At 40.1% G+C, this 23,121-nt stretch overlaps 2 protein-coding genes and 1 long non-coding RNA gene across 4 annotated transcripts; 1 reads left to right on the forward strand and 2 right to left on the reverse strand.

Moving 5' to 3' along the window:
• Positions 1-791: 791 nt before the first annotated feature.
• Positions 792-2,480, reverse strand: LOC133734665 (uncharacterized). Of its 2 annotated transcripts, none has more exons than XM_062162280.1 (2): positions 1,389-2,480; positions 792-1,068 (listed from the first exon to the last, which is right to left on the reverse strand). In XM_062162280.1, exons 1-2 carry the CDS (start codon positions 2,413-2,415, stop codon positions 944-946), a joined length of 1,152 nt encoding a protein of 383 aa, XP_062018264.1. In that variant the 5' UTR covers positions 2,416-2,480; the 3' UTR covers positions 792-943. The 2 variants fall into 2 exon arrangements, with proteins under 2 accessions (XP_062018264.1, XP_062018263.1); XM_062162279.1 differs by having other exon boundaries at positions 1,380-2,480.
• A 1,697-nt stretch (positions 2,481-4,177) lies between these two features.
• Positions 4,178-6,073, forward strand: LOC133733434 (uncharacterized). The gene is made up of 2 exons (XR_009857714.1): positions 4,178-4,641; positions 5,610-6,073. It is a non-coding gene; the product is annotated as an uncharacterized LOC133733434 (long non-coding RNA).
• A 6,932-nt stretch (positions 6,074-13,005) lies between these two features.
• On the reverse strand, positions 13,006-13,785 carry LOC133728451 (protein GRIM REAPER). The gene has a single exon (XM_062155866.1). The coding sequence runs from the start codon at positions 13,777-13,779 to the stop codon at positions 13,321-13,323; it is 459 nt and encodes a 152-aa protein (XP_062011850.1). The 5' UTR covers positions 13,780-13,785; the 3' UTR covers positions 13,006-13,320.
• Between the last annotated feature and the right edge of the window lie 9,336 nt (positions 13,786-23,121).

Genomic DNA, 23,121 nt, shown 5'->3' on the forward strand with positions numbered 1-23,121 from the left:
CTTCAAAATATGAATTCTCCCCCTGAAGAGCTGTATCTGAAGAGGAGAAATAACTCATGTCTTCAAAGAAAGTAACATCCATAGTGACATAATACTTTCTGGTGGGTGGATGATAACACTTGTACCCCTTCTGATGACCTCCGTAGCCAACAAACACACACTTAAGGGCCCGGGCATCCAACTTAGACCTCTGATTTTTTGGTACATGGACAAAGGCAACATAACCAAAAACACGAGCTGGAAGATTGTGAAAAGATGGTAAGGAGACATGAGAGGCGAGAACCTCAAATGGAATTTTGCCCTGAAGGACACTAGATGGAAGACGATTGATAAGATGAGAGGAAGCATGTATAGCATCGCCCCAAAGATACTTAGGCATATGAGCACTAAAAAGAAGGGCACGAGCCATATCAAGTAAATGACGGTTTTTCCGTTCGGACACTCCATTCTGTTCTGGTGTTTGTGGACACGTGGTTTGGTGAACAATCCCATGGTTTTGAAAAAACTCTTGGAACACATGATTAACATACTCCCTCCCCCCCCATTGTCAGAACGAAGGACTTTAATGGTGCTATGATATTGTGTTTGAACAAGATTACGAAAGGTTTGAAAAGCAGGGAAGACTTCATCTTTGGTTTTAAGAAGAGCAACCCATGACAATCTTGTACAATCATCAATAAACAACACAAAATATCACATACCCGATACAGTAGGCTCTCTAGAAGGTCCCCAAACATCAGAATGAATCAACTCAAAAGAAATAACACTTTTATTAGAAATACTAGGAGAATAAGTAGCACGATGACTCTTGGCCAAGACACATGTTTCACAATGTAAAACTGACTCATCCACACCAATAAACAGAGTAGGCATGGTTTTCTTCATAAGACTAAAAGATGGATGCCCTAAACGGCGATGCCACAACCAAATCTCACTTAGCTTATCAGAAGTCGAAGTCAAAGCGGCTCGGGACGGTGCTCCTGGTTTCTCTCCTGCGTATGTCTGATCCAGATGGAACAACCGGCCCCTCAGATACCCCCGACCGACTATCTCCCTGGTGAGAAGATCCTGAAAAATCACATACATAGGATAAAAGGTTACAGAGCATTTAGACTCAGTGTTCAATTGTGGGACAGATATCAAGTGATGAGATAAGTCAGGCACATATAACACATTATGAAGTTCTAAGGTAGGAGTAATACGCACTGACCCTGACCCTAACACAGGAAAAGCCTCACCATTGGCATTGGTTACATAGGACACTGATGGGGAAGACAATTCAGTAAAATATGATTTATCATAAGTCATATGATCGGAGGCACCAGAATCAATAATCCATGTATCAGAACCAACAAAGTTAGAAATCTGTAAAGCCATACCAATTTTACCTCGACCAGCTATAGAGGCTGTAGGGGTAGCTCCACCTGCTGTATGATGATCTTGGCCAGCCACTCCATAGAAATCCGGTTCTTGGACCAAGTGAACCGCAACTGCTTTCCCCTTAAGGCGATAACCTTGTTTTTTAGGTTTAAGGTGTGGGTTCAACTTCCAACAAGTCTCCCGAACATGCCCAAGATCGTTGCAATAAGAGCATTGAGGACGAGGACGGTTGGAGAAGCCTTGCGGGAAACCTTGCTGATGAAGTGGGGCTGGACTCTGTTGCTGAAGGAAAGGTGCAGGTGACTTGGCCTGAATGGCTAGGCTAGATACTTCAACCTGTGCATGTTTGACACTTTCCTGCTGAGACTCATCCTTGCGGATGTATGTAAAAGCTGTGTTCAAACTAGGAGCGTCTGTCATTCTGAGCAATTCTCCCTTGGCACTGCTATGCTTCTCATCAAGCCCTCTCAGGAAGACATGAACCCTTTCTAGCTCCTTCTCCTTCTGGTACCACACAAGATCTTCCTGATTCTTGATCTTGCAAGGACGCTTCTGATCAATTTCAGCCCATACATTCTTCAGCTTGGTGAAAAACACTGACACTGGTTGCCCATTCTGTTGCATTCCTGCAGCTTTGCACATCAGTTCATGAACCTGTATAAAATCAGACTCATTTGTATAGAGATCTCCTAACGTCTTCCATATTGCCTCAGCAGTTTCACATTCCTCTACCATCTGGAGCACATCATCAGTCATGGCTCTGAATAAAATAGACATTACTAACCCATCATCATCTTCCCACTTAGCATAGGCTTCTATGTCATCTTCACTAGGAACCTTGATTGTTCCTGTCACATGTCCCATCTTGTGTATCCCGCGAAGATAAACGGACATAATCTTCTTCCATGTTCGGAAATTGGTACCAGTGAGTTTGGTACCACCAAAAGAACCACCTTCTGAGCTCTTAACAGAGACCTCAACTTTCTGAACCTCATTGGTCTTAGAACCCTGACCTTCACTTTGATCACCACCCATCACAACAATTCAGTAGTAAAAATCACAGAGTATGCAGCGGAAAAAGAGGATATTCCAACAATTGCAGCGATATATATATATATATATATATATATATATATATATATATATATATATATTTTTTTTTTTTTTTTTTTTTTTTTTTTTTGAAAACTGTTGGAATTGACCGAGTTGGTCGAGTTGACCGAGTTACTGGGTTACCGAGTGGAGCTGGTTCTGACGGAGGGAGAGGGACGACCGGAAGCGGGGCGACGCCGGACTGATGGGAGGGAGAGGAACGACCGGAAGCGGGGCGACGCCGGACTGATGGGATTCGGCGATCTGTCTGTTGCTGAAGAGATGGAGGCGATCTGGGACGCAAGACGAGCCGGTCTGGACTGAAGGTCTGGGCGATCTGTCTGTTGCTGAAGACGCAGTCGAGCGAGCGAAGGCTGTTGCTGAAGACGAAGTCGAGCGAACAAACAAGATGAAGAGGACGTCTAAACGACGTCGTTTCAGAGCCTGACCAAAGAATTGGCTTTTAACCCAATAGTTTTTCCTTGGATTGAGAAAAAAACTGAAAGAAAGAGACAAAGTCCTTTTCGGATCTTTGCTCTGATACCAAGTCAAATAAGACAAGATTGAGAAAATAATTTTCTGATATGTTATTACACCCATTCTGTGGTGTATATAAACAAATTACAATCGTACTACAACTATTGTGTACTACTGTACTACAACATATACAAGGTAAGTATTTACAACAATATATTCTCTTGTAGTCTATTCCTAATAGGGAACGATGACTCACACTAACAGAGCCTGTGTAAGGGAGACATCTTTGGGCGGGATTGGTTATTGGTATTATTGTTCGAGATGCTGAGGGTAACTGTGTTGGAGGGTTATACCAAGCAGTCTCTTCAATTAGCTGAACATGTGGAAGCCCTAGCAAGTAGAGCTGATATGAGTCTTGCGCAGAACCAAGGTTGGTTTCCTCGGATTTTTGAAACTGATTTTTTGGTACTTGCGAATGCAACAAAGCAGGTGATCATTCCCCATAAGTCTGCGTTAGGACGTGTATTGTGATGACATTATAGAGGGACTCACGTTGATTTCCCAACTCTATTTTTCGCTAATGAAGTGCACATAATTTAACTAAGTTTGCTTTTAACTTAACTAAGTTTAATTATTGAAGATGCTCTCAGATAAATAAATAAATAATAAAATTAATAATTTTAATAGTTTAAAATTTAAATAAAAAATTTTGGTGTGCTAGCAAATTTTATACATTTTTATTACATGCTTTTTCTTTTTTTGGACAAGTTTTTTATTAACATATATGCTTAGAAAATAAAATTTTGAGAGAGAAAAGGTCTATGCTTTTGGCCTTACACGTGTCAGGCAGCTGGCCGTCCGATCGAAGAGAAGTTAGGGCCTGAGGCATCGCTGAACGTCGACTGACCAATCAATCGTAGACTAACACGGAGAAGAGTGAGGGTGGTAGTGACATTTCTTTTCCACAGTACGAGGGTAGTTTAGGTACGAAGGTAATTAGGTGGGGGTTTCCCCACCACGTGGCTTTAGGGCCACCCAATCAGAAGAAAGAAAAGTTTTCCTCTTTTCCGAAACTGCCCCTGCTCTTTGAATGTACAATATCCAAAAGACCCCTCTGCTGAGCAGTGATTGATATGCCGCACCGCCATGCGGGTACCCCACGCAAGTCTTTCTCGGTAAATATAACACAGTAGTCCTCGATCTCATTTCCAGAAACAGAAAGAAAAAAATCAAGAAAAAGAATTTGCAATTACGTCATCTGGAAGTACGCAATGGCGACGCTTCTTCAAGCCTTCAACCTCTACGGTTACGTAGATGGGACCTTCGAGAACGACAACGGCGAATTTGATGCCGCCGGCGACAAGGCCGTCATGGCTCTTATCAACGCCACTCTTGCACCGCCGACAAGAACCTGGAACTCACTGCTAACGTCTCGACTGAGTCTTACGTGGCCGCCATTGAAGATCTCCGAGTGAACTTGGCTGCCTTGGGAAGGAGATACACGGACGCCGAGGTCATTGAGGTCGTCAAGAACAATATAGCTGGGGGACTTCGTTTTGCAGTTTTCGGCGGAGAAGCTCAAGCTGAAACTCCTCCCATGGAGTTGCACGACTTCTATGTGAAGCTTCTTGATGAAAATTTCAGGCTTTCCAAGACAAGGTTTCCACCCCCTGGCTCTCTCTATGCCTAAAGGTGCACTCTTGATATTCATTTCTGATTAGGGTTTTAACTGGAGCATCTAATGTTAGGGATTGATAATCCAAGTGGAATTAGGGTGTTTCTTGTTAATATGAGTTCATGATTGTGATTAGGGATTGTAATTGAAAGTCCTTGGTCAATCTTCCAAACTTTCTTTTGATAATGCGGTGTTTCCTGTTAATATGAGATTGATGACTCTGGGAATTTATGTCAGAGTAAACCCCTGTTTTGATGCCAATACAATGACTATGAAAGTATCATTTTTTTTTTCCCTTCACTTTCCTATTATTCTGATGCTGTTTGTGTTCAACTCGATTAATTTGGTTGGTTTGTTGGTACTATAATGATGCTTTAGGGTGATTTGTGTTGTGTTGCATTTAGTGTGATTCGACCATGATTGCTTTTCCTATTGATTTTGCGTTTGTGTTTGCATTGTGTTTGCCAAGCTTACTCCCAATTGCCATTTCACTAACTGGGTTTCCCCGATCAGCCTCCCAACCCCATCACAGGGATTCCACCATTATGTCTGCATATATTCATGTTTAGGTTTTCGCTTTGGATTTCGGTTGCTGTTACTTTTGGGTTAAGTAATGTTTGATTTTATAGGCTAGATTCAAGCAACAATTATACAATGAGGGTACTCTTTGATCTTCACTGACTTGTGAGTATCATTGCCCAATTGCACTTTCGCCAACTGGGTTTCCCTGGTTGGCCTCCAAAACCCAATGCATGGGGCATCCAGGAACTTAAGCTTTGAGCAATCAGGAACTAGTGTTGATGGCATTTTGGATTATACATGTTTAATTTTTCACAATGAGGATAGTCTTTGTTCTTACTGACTTGTGAGTAGCATTGCCCAATTGCACTTTCGCCAACAACTATATAAAACACAGAGGTGTCATTTTGCATTATATGTGTAGTTTATGCTACAACTGACTCAAATCTTTATATTGATATTGCAGGAAGGACTCCTCGTTCTGGACGAGAATGTTAGTCAGTGAGTACAGAGCATTTTGTTTTGGAACTGAAAGAGTGGTATTCTTTATATTCAAAGGATCAACACGTCTCCAAGGTGACATACAATTCAAAGGATCATTGTTGACGTTCTTTCATTTCATTTTGGAGTAGATGATGAGAGTTATGCAATTTAATGTTCTAGGCAGTGTACATTCTGTTAATTGATAGTCCAGGTCGAGTTAGTCAGTGGGGTGTTTCCTGTTAATATCAGTTGATAATTCCGATTAGGGATTAACAATTCCAAGTGCAGTTACTCAGTCTCGTAAACTTTCATGAGATAATGTGGTGTTTCCTGTTCATATGAGATTCATGACTCTTGGAATTGATGTCAGGGTAAACCCCTGTTTTGATGACAATACAGTATTGTAAATGTGTTAGCTTGATGATTTTGAAGGTGCCATTTTTTTCATTTTCCTACTGGTCTGATGCTGTTTATCTTGAATTCAATATATTTGGTTGGTATTTTTTGGTACTATAATGATGCTCAAGGATGATTGTGTTGTGGTGCATTTAAATTATACTGTAGTGCCATTCAACCATGTTTACTGTTCGAAGCAACTCAAACCCTGCCCCATTTTGCATTTGCATTGTATTTGCCACCCTACTCGGTCCTCCATTAGTCCCAAATAGCATTTCACTAACTCGGGTTTCCCCGGTTGGCCTCCCACACCCAACCCCATCAGGGACTACCAACACCTCAACCCCTTTCCCTTTGGTTTGGGGAGCCGGTGACTTTAGATAGCTTGTGATATTGACTTGGATTATCCGTCTTTCATGTGAATGCCGAAATCCTTCATCTTAATCTTCCATCTACATAGTTGCGAGGTGTCATTGTATTCGTCTGCATTACCTCTCTCAGGTTATACAGGTGGACCTCCTCTTAAACTTCTGTATTAGACTTAAGTGTGGTGGTGGTGGGTAGTGAGCAAGGACTAGTGGTGTTCCACAAGTGTAGGGAAAGTCATGTTGGAGAATCAGCTCAAAACAAGTCTTGGTTTTGGGTACTGGCATGGGTTGGGTTACTTCGTAGTATAGGGTTGGGTGGGGTGTCATTGAGAGAAGTGGGTTGGGAGATGATCTCTGATATGAGTTGGTTGAGTTTGCCAATGGAGAAGAGATATTGGAGCTTCATCGAGAGGCAATAGAGTAGCCATGAGTAGTCGTTGAGTTGTGATTGCTTTGGGGGTCTACTTTGTTATATCAGCTCCTACATTGGGGCCTTGGGAATCTTTGTTCTGTTTTTTTGAGTTGCTTGGAGTGGTAAACAATGCTGAGCTGCGGTGATCCTAAATTCTTGTATCCATTACCGTTGAAGGAAAGTTGCTTCATTGTAAATTTTTTTGGGTAAAATTTACTTGAACCAAACCTGATAGGAGGCTTTTGGTAAAATTTTGATGAGGGTGTCTGCCTTTGTTTGGCCTTTTGGCATGTCTGAAATATTGTCCATTGTTGTGAAAGAAACTATAGGGACTTATGCATGGCCTCTGTGTTTTCTTGTCTATAATAATTTCTTGATATATAAAGAAATTAAGTGTGGTGGTGTGATTTCATTACACCCAAAATAAAGACCTTCCACCTCCTCAGTTATGCTAGATCACACAAAATCAGCAAGTTAGTCCTTTGTTGGAAGCAACTCGAACCCTGCCCAATTTGCGTTTGCATTGTGTTTGCAACCTTACTCGGTCCTCCATTAGTTCCAAATAGCATTTCACTAACTCGGTTTTCCCGGTTGGCCTCCCAAACCCAACCCCATCAGGGAATCACCAACGCCTCAACCCCTTTCCCTTTGGTTTGGGGAAGCCGTCACTTTAGACAGCATACGATAGTAACTTTGGTTATCCGTCTTCCCACACCCAACCCCATCAGGGAATCCCAACACCCTTTTCCTTTTGGTTTGGGGAGGCGGTGACTTCAGACAGTGACTTGGGTTATCCGTCTTCCCTATGAATGCCAAAAACCTCCTCTTAAGTCACTTGCGAGGTGTCTTTGTATCCTTGTGCATTACCTCTCTCAGGTGATACAGATGGACCTCCGCTTAACCGTTGTATTAGACTAGAGTGTGGTGGTGTGATCACGTCACAGAAATTTCAGATAACTCAAAAGTAGTGGGATATCTATAAAGAACACGGATATATATGGTATTTCAGACCCAAAAAAAAAGAGGGATGGATCAACACACTTTTCTCTATCCATTGTCAGGAGCTTATTTATATTGTATAGCCATTGCTGTGTTTATGGCCACTAATAGCTTGACTTCAATTACAAATCACAGAGTGCTTCAGATTTTAGGACACTTCTTTTTCATCAACTAGTACATAAAAGTGCTTCAGTTTTCTCCTGTTTTTTTATTGTAAACTTTCCACAAACCCAGAACTTCTAGCTTTGCAAGCACCACCTTATTTTGAAACTCTAACTCCTTGAAAACGGTGGGAATCGGAAGTTAGGTTTACAGGGAATGATAATGGGGGTGAAGAAGAAAAGGCTAATTTGAAGTCCAAATGGGTTGACTAAGGTTATTGTGTGTAAGGGTACATTGCTCATCTAGTCACAGTAGAAATCCTAATGTTTCACGATGCTTAAGAACTTTATCTGTGTATTCTAGTCGGTTATTTACTAGTTCACAGTATGCACAAATTATGGCTCCTCCTGAGAAGTAAGAGCGGACAATTGCTCATCCAGAATGATTAATTGACGGGGATCCTCATATCATCTTCCCCATCTACTAGTCTTGAAATGTAATCGTCTGCAACATTTCTTTTCTGGTCAATCTCTTGAAGAGGACTGACCTTACGAGTCCCGGCTTCACTTCTTTCTTGGCTAGTAAGTACCTCAAGGGTGCGAGTACGCCACCACTTGGGAACCAGGAAGGTAGCAAACTTATCTACAAAGACAATGGCCAAGAGCTCATTTTTTGTTGCAGTATATTTACTCGAGCTTTATTAAGGGTGCGGCTCTTTGACCAGAAATCGCTTCCATAAGCATTATCTCAAGTATCACAAATTAGTTGAGGGTAAGCTCCAAGCGGGTCGCAATGATGGAATGTCAGGTAAGCACGAAAACCAAGTCATTTAAATGAGGCAGCATCATAAAAGATACTAAAGTTGTGTATGCTTTGCTCAGTCCCTTTGTTTCGTCAAGTATAGATGTTTGCAAAAGTAGTACGGACTTGATCTTACCCAGAAGGTGTTGCCCAATGAATAATGCTTGACAAAAGCTCGGCTAGCTAAAACAAGAGCTACACCGCGATTCTCAAAAACTAACTGTCAATCTATTATAATGTTTGGTATCCTAAAAACTATTTTCAAATTTTTGAAAAACGTTTTTTTTACAAAGAATCTCGACTACATTTTTTAGTAGACGGTAAGTAAATATTAAAAATTGATAGGAAAATAAATATTAGAAGTTATTGCTCCATCGAAATATAAAAATCAGTCCTAGAGTGAAAAGATAATCAAACAAACTCTAACTCTTTTCATTTTTGGAGTTTGGACTACGAGGATAATTATAAGAAGTAATAATCCGAGAAGGAAACCAACTCCCCCAAACCAATCAACTTGGACCAAATCACCATATGTACACACAGATATACACGCATATATTCATTCTGTGATTTTTGTCCAACTAATTAAGCTCCTGCAAGTTCCAAATAATAACCATGGCTGCTCCGAATTCATCATCATCAAGCTCCGAATTGCTTGATTTGCTTTCGAACGTACACAATCTCGTACCCTTCAAATTGAAAATAGAAAACTACGCAGTCAGAAGTAACCTAAGTTTACCAGCAATAAACCTAAAACAAGAATTCTGGAGTTCACCAGAGATAGATGAGAAAACCCTCAATTTGATTGATAATATGATAAAAGATAGGTTCTTCAACCGTTTAAAGTTTACTTATATATGAGAAAATGAACCTTAGGGCAACTAACAATGAAACCCTAAAGCCCATGGGTTAAAACAAAACAAATCCAAAACGAATTAGAAAACCTAAAATGCTGAAAAATAATGAATTACAGTTTCACGATCTCGAAAGCCCAAAAAAGCCTACACCTCGTGACAAAGCGACTAGTTTTGTTCCTAGCGCCGTTCCCTTCTCAAAAAGGTATAACAATTAAGATTCTGACACCGAACGCCAAATTTGCAGCAAACCGATTTTTCCGAACGCCATGATCAAGCCGCTCTTCGATCCTTATCACCATCCGTTCTACAACAATACTCAAGTCTTACAGTCTCCTAGGCTACTTGGATGGTTCACTTGAGTTTTGTGAAGCCACCCATATCTCAAAATATTGATAAATTCATCTAGATATTCTATGCCAGTAATTTCCTAAATAGTTTTTTTTCAATTAAGTAATTTTCTGTGTAGTTTTCGATTAATAATTTCCTATGTAGTTTCAATACTGATTTTTCATACTTTTCAAGTCCGATTAATTTACATAGACTGTTGTTTTGTTAGTTACTTGTCAATGCTTTTACTGTTGATATTAACTTGGGATTCGTGTTTTCCTTTTCTTTTCTTTTTGTGTAGGAAAATGAGTTTCGTTCATAACAATATCATTAGCAGTTTGTTTCCTTCCTTAGGGGTGAGCAAATTCGAATCCCGACAACTATAAGTTATATATATTTTTTTCTTAGTTTCCTCCACTGTCTGAATTGTTTAGGACTCCCGTGTTTAGTCTTGCTTGACCTATAATTGTTAAAGGAAATTCCTATAAACCAATTCCCTTTTCTTTTACCCATACTTGTTTCCTCCACTATCTGAATTGTTTAGGACTCCCATGTTTAGTCTTGCTTGACCTATAATTGTTAAAGGAAATTTCTATAAACCAATTCCCTTTTCTTTTACCCATATATACTTGCTATTTATTGAGTAGCAAATTTTACACTGATGGAAGATAACAATAATACATGTTCGGCGCATGATAAGTAAATCATGTAAGACAAATATAAGGTAACTGAGTTATAGAAATTGTGACTGTACGTATGGTTTGGGACATGGGAGAGTACAACCAACTGAAAATGCATGAATCTCTAGTCTAATGTGAACCTATGAGGCTATGATTCTGTTGAGACAAATCGAAAGACTCATTTCCTTTTTAGGTTTAGAAGACTTGGGAGAGCATAGTTAGTTAAAACGCGCCCAAAACTTCAGTACGACGTATTGTAATTGCAGTTTCCGTTCTTTTCGCATTTTATTGAGTTCAACCTTTTCAAACATGCTTTCCGTTTATATAGAGTAAAAATACTTGGAAGGTGAAAACATTTTTAATAGGAGAATGTGTTAAAGTGATACACTCAAAACTTGTAGTTGATGATTGAAGGATTAATTTGCGCTCGTTTTAATTGAAAAAGTAAACTTCTTGAAATATAATTGCTATATTAATATGATGTTCTTCTCCGCCTGGGGGGAGATTTGTATATCTAATAAAGCAGTTGTTTGATACATCACAGTCCTCTTAAACTTTTTTTTTTTTTTTGTTGAGACTGTCCTCTTAAACTAACTTAATGCGTTTGGATGAGAAATTTTTTAATTCTTCAGAAATGTTGAAATGATGGAATCTAAAACTCCGTCAATTAAAATTTCATTAGTTGCAATTTCTATTGTTTGGTTGTAAGTTTTTAGAGATTGGGATGTCTAATAAATTAAGAAAGTTTAAAACAAACTAAAATATTAAAAAAATATATATTGTTTTGGAAACTAATAAAGAGATCAGAAGAAACTTTGCAAGAAATTCGAAGAAAAAAACACATATTTTGATGGAAATTGAAGTGAGGAATTCAGACAATCAATTCCTTCATTTTTTTTTTTCCATAGAGAAATTTATAATTTCCACGTTTAGAATGTCAAACAAGGTAATTCATGTTTAGGAATTATTTTTTTTGAAAAATATCACGTCGATATATTAATATTACTCAGGCCAGAAAGGACCATTACATATCCTCCCTCTACCATCTCTGGGCAGATAAAGAGTTTGTGGTAAAACCACAGCGATACATAGATTAGGTCCGATCATTTGACGGTACCCATGCTCACTTATTCAAGAAAGCCTATAAACTATGTTACAAAGACAAGTGAATAGGCTAGGTAAATAAAACCTAAATGAGACTCAGCCCTAGAAGGCTGACCCATTCCTCATGAGGCCCAAGATAAGGCCCAAAGACCTCATCCCAGTCCCAAAAAGAGTAAGCAAGCCCAAAAGGCCCAGCCAATCTCGGCGCCGCGCAACCTTCTAGCAGCTCCGTGCCTCGGACTCCACTGCCACATGACGCTGCGACGACCACCAAGTGCAACCACAGAGACAGTTGCACCATCAGGACATCCCCGCCCAAGCCATTGAACATCGAATCTGATCGGAACCAGATTGACGAGAAAGGCTGGATGAGGAGTTTGATCAGCCAAATCAACAGCACCAGCGCCGATAGCGTTAAAACCATCCACCAGAGCAGGAGCCATCCACCACTGTGCACCACCGCAATCGAGAGCCCCACTCCATCTCTGCATGCTTCATCGCCGGCAGCGCCCAAGCGGAGCATCTCACCTCGCCTTGACGTCCCTGGCCAGGACGAAGTAGAGCGATCCACAGTCCCCATTAAAACCAGGGCTTCAGCAGCAAATTGGGATTGAGAGAGGCCTAGCCTTGGCCTCGTGGAGGAGACAGTAGCCGTCATGCTCAATGAGTCCGATGACAAAGAGATTGGAATAGGTTGCCATCGATGATGGAGGAGAGGCCAAGGGCGCAATCCTAGTAGACTTCCAATGCGATCGCCCATATCCCAACACCCCGCGCCAGATCTGATCGAGATCATCTTGACAAGGAGTGCCTCGATTTGGGGTTGATCGATCTTGTTCCGTCCTTCGTCGGAGAAGACTAGGTTCCCCAGATCAGGTAAAGCAATAGGCAGAGGGCAATCAGGTTGCTCTGCACTTCCATGGTGTTGAGTCGGAACCCGCACCATCATATTCCATCCTTTGTTGCTGTGTAATGGCCAGAGCCATGGCTGGCTTAGAGATCGGCTGTTGGTGGCCGGAGGTAGATAGCCTAGCCTCGGTGGGCTAGGGTTGAGGAAGAGCGGCGCTGCTCTCATAGGGTTTTGCTTCACAATTGATCACACACCCAGTGAGAGCATCTTTAACAAACTCACAACTTTAACTTCATGTTTAGGAATTATGAATTCCTCATTTTCATTTAAATTCCCTCTTATATTTTCTTCATCCATACACACCAAATGAGTAGCTATCAAAGAAGTTAGATGATCAAAATAAATCTCTTTTTCTTTTTGTTGAAAGATAACTTTATTAGATAATAAAGAAAACATCCAAAACAGGAACAAAACCCCTCGTAAAAATTAAAAATGTATGAGGTGTTATTAGATGATCAAAATAACACTAGACACTCAAACGCACGTATCTTGCATGAGTTCTTATTAATATATTGTGACACAAATAGCTAATTAAGCATACACGCAGCAAAGAAATACAAAACTTGGGAGCTGTATCTTCTAGCTAGCTAGCTCAGTTCAGTGTAAACCACTTATTCATCTTCCTCTATACATGCATGGTAAGAGTTCGATTCTGTCCACTCTAATCTGCTTCTCGTGTGAGTATAACCACAAACATCACGTACGTAATTAATCAATATTTATTAACGAATCTATAGTTTAAGCATACCCACAGTATCCAGACTCACATTTAACCCCAGCCGAGCACTTCCTAGCACACTTGCCACAGTGATTGGCGTTGTAAGCAACATACGTACAACTTCCATTGCAGCAAAGCTGTCCCTGATTGCACTTGCGCCCGCACTTCCCGCAGTTATTCCGGTCTCCGAGAATGTTACGACAATGAGTCTTACAGCAGTGCAGAATGCTCGTTCCATTGTTTGCCGAAATCCCATTGCAGATGTTGTACTTGACGGGGTCGCAATGCGCTCCTTTCTTGATAATGCTGGCCAAGAACCTGCTTTTGGATCTGAAGTTCGGATTCGGAGCATCGAGCACGTACTCCTCGTCGTCTTCGTCCTCGAGCTCGGACGAGAAGGCCATTGGGTATTGCGAAGCTAGGAGCAAAGCCAAAACCATAAGGGAGAGAATGGTGGTGAGCTTCAGGAAGTTTGCCATTCTCTCCAAAATGAGTATTGGCTACAAGAGTGTAAAGTAAGGGAAGGTGGGTATTTTAAGGTGCAAACTTCTCATAAAATATCAATTTAATTAACTAATTAAGTACATTCTCAAAATTCTGTTTAATGGAGATATGTTAGTTTAATAAGCTATGAGAATAATCCCATGCCATTAGAGTTGAGCATTAATAATTAGTGCAATGGAGCACATGAGATACTTGACTAAAGAGGGGTGGCTTCCAAATTCTCCGCCATGGGAAGAGCCTTAGATTTGTTGTCTCAATGCCACCCTCAAATTAGGGTTTGCAGGTTTTGAATGTATGTATACGTTACCCATACTCGACTAATTAAGAATTTAATTATTTACTTGTTTAATAGCAAATGCTTTAAGATCGATCTGCATGAGCTTGTGCTACAAGAGTATAATATATATATAGTTTGGCACCCTTATGTAATTAAGCTTTTCTTTGTTCAAACTCTGAGATCCAAGAGCATGATCTTATTAAGATAGAACTGAAATATTCAATATTGTTGGCGTGAGTCACTCTCCATAATTGTAGGAATTGTAGTATAATTAGGATTGTATAGTTAAGGAGGATATCATGTAGTTAAGGGGGAGAATATCACGGTGTAATTAGTTTCCTATTAGGAATGTGTATACTTTGTATATGTACTCCATCTTTGGAGAAGATCAATACATCAGAAAATTCTCAATCTCTTATTCTTTCGTTCTATTTGACTTGGTATCAGAGCCGAGATCCATTCGGACTCGGTTTGTTCTTTCCGCTGCAAATATAGGGTTCTTTTGATTCGGTCCTTTTTGATTTGGTTGACTTGGTTCTTTTGGTCAGTTGATTCTCTTGCCTTGGTTCTTTTTTGTTGAATTGGTTCTTTTGCTTCTGCAAGTCGTGAATTGGTTCTTTTGCTTCTACAAGTCGATTTCATCCTTTGTCCATCAGTTCATCCTTTTTGTTCTTGTGTCCGTCCATATCCATCCTGGTTCTTTGGTATTCTTTTTATTACAATTTGTAGGGTCTAAAAAAAAAAAAAAATGGTGGATCTGACTCTTACTGACGGGAATACTGGAGGATCTCAGGATGGAGGGGTGAACTCTGTGGCCCGTGAGGTTGTGATTGTTCAGAATGTGACAGATAATTCAAGTTTTGGTGTAAAGCTCGATGGCACCAATTATCAGTTATGGCAGAGGCTTATGAAGATCCATATTCAGGGGATTGGAAAGTGGAGTTATGTTACCGGTAGTGCAGCACGACCTGCTGCAGGACCAAAAGCCGATGAATGGGATACGACAAATACTAATGTGATGGGAATTCTTCTCAAGGCTATGACTCCGGAGGTAATGAGATTATTTGCTAACTATGATTCTCCCAAAGCAATTTGGGATTCTGTTGCTGCTACATATTATGATGGGAGTGACTTTGCTCGTGTTCATGAATTGAATGTCAAAGCTTTCAAAATAACTCAGAGTGGACAGCCTGTTGCAACCTTTTATGCGAATTTGAAGACAATTTGGCAGGAGCTTGATCAGAGAAACCCTAGTCCTATGACTTGTGAAGTTGATATTAATTCCTATCGGACTGAGCAGGATAAGATGCGTGTCCATATTTTTCTTGCTGGCCTGGACCCTCACTTTGAAGGGGCAAAGAATGAGTTATTGCGTCTTGCAACTCCACCTACATTGGAACAAGCTTTTGCCTATATCCGAAGAGATGAAGGTAATAAGGCTGCTGCTCAGAACCTTCATTCTGAAATTTCTGGTTTAGCAATCCATGCTACACCTCCACCTCAACCTCAGATTGGGAACTCTACCCTAGTTCCATCTCAGAGTCAGTATCAGCCACGGAATCAGGGATATCAGCAGAACCAGAATTATAATCAAATGGCTTGCAACTATTGCAAGGAAGTTGGCCATTTCAAGAATCAATGTCCTAAGCTGCGAAGATTTAATTACAACAACTCTGGTTGGAGAGGAGGCAATAATACTGGAGGACGTGGAGGACGTGGTGGTGGTCAAAGAGGCAAAGCGGCAGTCCAATTGGTGCCAGAACCTGACTTCTACGGCATTGCAGGGCAAGATCCCTCACAGGGTAATGTTTCCTTGACTAAGGGAACTCGAGGTAAAATTGGTGTTGCTTTACATGTTGCTGACTTTACTGGTAGTGATACATGGATAATTGATTCTGGTGCGTCTGACCATATGACCTATGATAAGTCCTTCTTTATGTCTATGTCATCCCCTTCTATATCCCATGTTTCTAATGCGAATGGTGCGTCTTTTCCAGTCTTAGGTATTGGGTCTGTTCAGGTTACACCATCCATTGTATTGCATGATGTGCTTTATGTACCCTCATTGTCTCATCATCTTTTGTCTGTATCCCAGTTGGGGTCACAAAATAAATGCTCTGTAACCTTTTATCCAATGTATGTTATTTTTCAGAATCTGTGCACCAGGGTGATCATGGGCAAGGGAGACCTGAGGGGGAGACTGTTTCACTTGGATTGTATGTACGCAGAGCCAACACAAGCACCGGAACAGCCTTTAGCCCTGACATTGAATTCTGACAGATTAAGTGAGCTTTGGTTGTGGCATAGGCGTTTGGGTCATCCATCTTTTGGAGTTATGAAGAAGTCCATGCCTTCATTGTTTCTGGGAGTTAGTGAGTCTAGCCTGCATTGTGAAACTTGTGCTTTGGCTAAGAGTCATAGGTCTAGTTATCCTTCGAGTTTTCATTCTAGTACTATGCCTTTTGAGTTAATTCATTCAGATGTATGGGGTCCTTCTAAACATTCTACCCTTTCTGGAATGCGATATTTTGTGTTATTCATTGATGACTTTACTCGATTATCCTGGGTGGTTTTACTTAAGTCCAAAGATTCTGTTTTCTCTGCTTTTACAGCATTCCATAAGCTTGTTCGTACTCAATATGATGCTCATGTTAAGGTCTTTCGTTCCGATAATGGGGGTGAGTTTGTCAATCATTCTTTTCATGAATATTTCCAACACCATGGCATCATACATCAAACTTCATGCCCACAGACACCTGAGCAAAATGGGGTGTCTGAACGGAAAAATCGTCATCTTCTGGACATGGCTCGGTCTCTTCTACTTAGTGCTAACATGCCTAAGTATCTTTGGGGAGAGGCCGTATTGTGTGCTTCGCATCTAATCAATCGTCTTCCGTCTGTCCCTCTTCAAGGTCGTGTCCCACTTGAGGTCCTGTCTAACTATGTTTCTATTCCATCTTCTAATACTCTTCCTGCTCGTGTCTTTGGTTGTATTGCTTATGTTCATCTATATAAGAATCAGAGGTCAAAGTTGGATGCTAGAGCCCTTAAGTGTGTGTTTGTAGGGTATGGTTCTCATCAGAAAGGTTACAAATGTTATCATCCTCAATCCCAGAAGTTTTATGTCACCATGGATGTTACGTTCAGTGAAGATGCATGTTATTTTTTGCCTCCTGTGACTCCTCGTCAGGGGGAGAAGTCTTGTTATTATGAAGATTTGTTTAGTGGGCAAGATGGGAGACTAGCATCCGAGTTCTCAAGGCTGGAGTGTTTTGGAACGGAACTTGAAAAACAGGACAGTAGCCCACCGAATGGAGAAGAGAATTTGGGTAGTCAGCTACTGACCAGTCTACCGGATCAGTCTGACCGGTCAGTTGAAGAGGAAGTTTCTGATTCTGTTTCCGATGAAATTCCCGATGTCACCAATGCCGTTTTGAACAGTTCTTCTGTCTCTCCCTCTCCTTCAGTGGTCTCGCCTGCTCAATCATCACCCGAGGTATGTTCTAATCCTTCTTTATCTAATACCCCTTCTGTGTCAACTAGTGTTCCTTCTTCTATGTCAGATATTGTTCCCACCAAAACTCTGCCTAGTCGTTCCACCCGTGGTCAACCCCCGAAACACTATGAACCTACTCTAAATGCCAAAGCTAAATACCCCGTTGCTAATTATGTGTCGACCCATAGGCTGTCTAAACCATATGTAGCCTTTGTGAATCAATTATCTTCTGTGTCTCTTCCTAGTAAAGTGCAGGATGCAATGAGGGATGAGAAGTGGATGCAAGCAATGACAGTCGAAATGGATGCTCTTGAGAAGAATTGTACGTGGGATCTAGTATCATTACCACCCGGGAAGAAGACAGTTGGTTGTCGGTGGGTGTATACTGTGAAACACAATTCAGATGGATCGGTGGACAGGTACAAGGCAAGACTAGTGGCTAAAGGCTATAAGTATGGAGTGGATTATGATGAGACATTTGCTCCAGTGGCCAAAATTAACACAATTCGGGTACTTCTTTCGTTAGCTGCTAATCTTGATTGGCCTTTACAACAATTTGATGTTAAGAATGCATTCTTGCATGGTGATTTGCATGAAGAGGTTTATATGGATTTGCCTCCTGGATATGGTACTTCTACTGGAGAGCAGGTGGTGTGCAGATTAAAAAAATCTCTTTATGGTTTGAAGCAGTCTCCCAGAGCTTGGTTTGGCAGGTTCACCAAGTTCATGAAGAAAATTGGCTACCGGCAAAGCAATTCAGATCACACCTTGTTCCTTAAACATCGGTGTGGTAAAGTAACTGCCTTGATTATTTATGTTGATGACATGGTTGTGACAGGTGATGACTTTGAGGAGATTCAAAGGTTACAAGGTCAGTTATTTTTAGAATTTGAGATGAAAGATTTGGGTAATTTGAAATATTTCTTGGGAATTGAAGTTGCTCGTGGGAAGGATTGTATTGTGTTGAGTCAGAGGAAGTATGTTCTCGACTTGCTGGCAGAAACAGGTATGCTTGACTGTCAACCTGTTGATACTCCTATTGAGCAAAACCATCGGTTAGCAGAGTACTTGGATCAAGTACCTACGAATAAAGCAAGATACCAGAGGTTAGTTGGCCGGTTGATTTATTTATCCCACACTAGACCAGATTTAGCCTATGCTGTTAGTGTGGTGAGTCAGTTTATGCATAATCCCAGTAAGACTCATATGGATGCTGTATTTCGTATTTTGCGGTATTTAAAGTCTGCTCCAGGGAAGGGATTACTCTTTTCAAAACACAGTCACTTGGATGTTTCTGGGTACACAGACGCGGACTGGACAGGTAATATTACAGATCGTAGGTCTACTTCGGGCTACTTCACATTTGTGGGTGGTAACTTGGTTACTTGGAAGAGCAAGAAACAAAAGGTGGTGGCTCGTTCTAGTGTAGAAGCAGAGTATAGAGGAATGGCCCGAGGACTTTGTGAGTTGTTGTGGTTGAGAAATCTGTTGAGGGATTTGGGGTTCAGGCAGGAAAAGGCTATACCGCTTTATTGTGATAATAAGGCTGCAATTGAAATTGCTCACAATCCTGTTCAGCATGATCGCACGAAGCATGTGGAGGTAGATCGACATTTCATTAAAGAAAAGCTGGATGGACAGATCATTATGTTTCCCTTTGTTCCTACTGAGGAGCAGTTGGCGGACATTCTTACAAATGCAGTTTCTCGCAAGGCGTTTTGTGACTCACTTGACAAGTTGGGCATCCATGATCTGTATGCTCCAACTTGAGGGGGAGTGTTGGCGTGAGTCACTCTCCATAATTGTAGGAATTGTAGTATAATTAGGATTGTATAGTTAAGGAGGATATCATGTAGTTAAAGGGGAGAATATCACGGTGTAATTAGTTTCCTATTAGGAATGTGTATACTTTGTATATGTACTCCATCTTTGGAGAAGATCAATACATCAGAAAATTCTCAATCTCTTATTCTTTCGTTCTATTTGACTAATATACTCCTTAAACATGTATTTGAGTAAGAGATGACCCAATTACAATATGTGTTTAACCTGGTGGGAATTATCAGAAGTAGGAAGAAGAGACACACATAGAAATGCATGTATTGATCCAATAAAGAAATTTTTTTATCATAAGAGATGTTTTGAACTTGTTTATTATATCCGGTTACAAATTTTGATCACACATGACCACACCAACAGAGTGCAAATTTATCAGACGCCATGACAACACAATCTACATTTACTTTCAGAAAATCTGCAAAAAGTCTTTCAAGGCATCTTCATCCGTGAAGAGCGAGTAGTTGACGAATGACTTCCGGGAAATATCAATAAACCAACTTAAAGTCAAAATTAGCAGAAAATAAAAGAATATCAGATTAATGGTGGACATATATCAGAGCTAATAAATCGATGTGCTTGTTCATGGACGGACGCAAAGTGACAGATCCACTGTGTAGGTGATCTTCTACTTCGGCGGATACTGCGTTAAAGTCACAAGTGGTCACGTTACCGATCCAATTATTGTTGACGTGTCCAGTTTTGCTTGGCTGGTCGAGGTTTCGTGTATACGAATAAACAAATCAGGACCGCTCTATTTAGAGGGTTGACAACTACGGCTGTATGGCAGAACCTTTGCATGCCTTAGTTTTCTGACCAAATCAGACCGAGATTACGCGTGTTGACCCAATCACCTACTCTTATTCTGGCTTGCTAGATCATAGTGTCATATGTCTCCATGTGATACTAGCACTCACCTATCAGACTATATCACAGATTTATTAGTGTATGTATGACCAATTCTTTTCTATAGTTAAATTATGGCCAGAATATGGCGGACTTGCGTACTTTTGTATTATATATCGTTTTGAATGATGTATTTATACGGTTCAAATGGTACAGCAAATTTGTAGGTCACGATTTGCTCTAAAACCACATTCATTGTTTGATAAATTCTTGTTCGATGTTCCAAAACAAATAGAGGCGCCAACACCAAATGAAGCAATTTTATATACGAAAGCATAGTATTTAAGGTGGTGGAACGAAAAATGTGGTTAGCTTTAGAGTGTTTATACATGTGTATATGCAAAACATGCAGTATGTTATAGAGTGAGAACGTTAATTTATACAATCAGAACCCTGGACTATAGCCTCTACAAAATGAAATTGGTATACTTGGATCGATAGGATATAAGAAGTCTCCATATATAACTGCAAGAGCATCAAAACTTTGTTGAAACACTTGAACACCTTGTCAAAAGTTCTCCTCAATTCTAACAAATCTACATGCTTATAAATTGGATCATTTGACAAAAGGTTAGGGTTTATACTTGCATAAAATTCTACCTCAAATTACCAGACTACAAAATTCGACTATCATTATCCTCATCAAGAATAATGACATCATGCCATCGATCACCTATGGTGAATTATTATATTGTCGCCATCCACAGGAGACCACAGTCCCTTACTTGCCATGAAAGAAAGAAATTCTGTCTTCGATTCTGGGTAGCCTTCCGGAAGACTTGGAGAATACAAATTAAGGACAGTAGCATGGCGTCTGTAAATTGTAAAAGGTGTAAAAAGTCTCGAAAGAGATCGACATCGGTGAGACAAATATGGTTCCAAATTTTAAGGTGATCCTTTTTCCGGTACCAATTTTTTAAGGTGACTTTGATAGGACTCATGTGTCTTCTTTTGATGGTGGAAGTGACATGACAAAATTACAACAATATTTCTGTTACTCTGGAAGTTATCGTTTTCTATTTTTTTTTTTGTAAAATCAGTTGGACAGAAAGAAAGAGAGTATTTCAGAAAGAGAAACGATGGAGGAACAGGAAGTAGCTGTATCATATGAACTTTTCTCTTTTTTTTCTATATTAGAAGAGAGTATGTCAAACAATATTTCGTATTCATCATGTTCCGGCATTTATGAGAAACATGAGCTGGTTCTCCAAGGTTTATTTTGGAGACGATTGGGTCGGTGCTGGCATGGATTTCCATTTTCCACATTCTGCTCAAAGAGATGACGGGAGATAGGGCATCAAGTTATTTACTCATGCTTTTAGTGGGTGGCCGGTTATCGGGTTAATGGATGGTAATTGGTAGGGCAAACACATAAAATTGGGTTAATTATATGCTGGATAAATTATTTACTGCATACTGATCTCCAGATGAAGTCATTTTCGTTCTCACTTTAGCCCCTTCACTCTCTACTAATTAGATCCCGACGACCTCCATTCCAAACCTGTTAGGCTGTCACTTCTTTTTTTTGTCAATTTGTTTTCGGTCATTTTGATACCCTAGATTTTCATAATGAACCAATTTGCTACCATATGTTTTATTTAAGCTAATTTACTACCCTAAGTATTCAAAATTAGCCAATTTACAACTCTTCTATCACAATAACTTATTTTAATTCATCCTTTTTTGTACAAACATTGATTAACTTATTTTGATGGTTGTTTGAGATCCGATATGGGGAGGGTGGTGGTTAGGATTTGTGCAGTTGCTTGCTGAAGGGACGAGAATGATGGTGCGACGACAGCGGTCCGGCAAAGATGGTGGTGCAACACAAGCCTTGGTACGTTGGGGGTGGCCCTGCAAAAGTTGGGCTAGGCTCGGCTATTGGGTCGCGATCTCTTTCCACCGTTGGTGGATGCTTGGGGTTGGGCCCATTTCTTTGGCCCTGCCTAGTTTCAGTTTTCTATCGTCTTTATTACTTTTATTGTTTTTATTTACTTTATTATTGTTGTTTTTTCTTTCAATTGGTCGCAACCTCCTAGTGGCATGACGACACATAGTGTCATCTGATTTATTATTCGATGGTAACATAGTTAGAAAAGCGTTTTAGCTTTCTTTTATTATACTGTATGGGCCCTTTATGCCGGGAAGCATTCACTCTCTAATGACAGAAAATCAACAATTAAGGTGTTAAACGTTACCTGGCAGCAGGCTCGACTTGACAAACTGATCAATGAGAAAACTCATTCAGTCATTTTGACTTGACTATGTCAAATTGGAGTATGGGTATTCTAATTTTTTTTTCCTTTGCTTTGTACTCTGTAATTTTTATGGGTTTAATTATGAGCGAACAAACGTATGTAAGTGTAATGTTATGTGTGTGAGGCTTATTTTTACGGGCCACTATGTGATATGTCTCTTTGTAATGTTACGATTGATAAATAAAGTTATCGGTTCTACTAAAAAAAAGTAGTAAATTTGACAACAGGGTAGTGAATTAACTAAAATAAAATTTAGGGTAGCAGATTGGTTAATTTTGAAAACTTACTGTAGCAAATTGGCAATTATGTCTTTTTTTTTAAACTTCAACCTCATCAACGATACTATTTGTCATCGCCAATCATCAACCCAAGAGTAAACCCTAAATTCCCATTTCTTGTATCTCCAATACGGAAATTGTAGTTTAAACTTTGCTCCGTATTCACATTCAAGTCCAACTTTGAAGTAGCTATTACCTTCAACCTCATCAACGATACTATTTTTCTATAATCGGTTGCTTAAAATTGGAAAAATTGATCAACCTCA

The sequence above is a fragment of the Rosa rugosa genome, chromosome 2, assembly GCF_958449725.1.
Source record: "Rosa rugosa chromosome 2, drRosRugo1.1, whole genome shotgun sequence".
Taxonomy (NCBI): Eukaryota; Viridiplantae; Streptophyta; class Magnoliopsida; order Rosales; family Rosaceae; genus Rosa; species Rosa rugosa.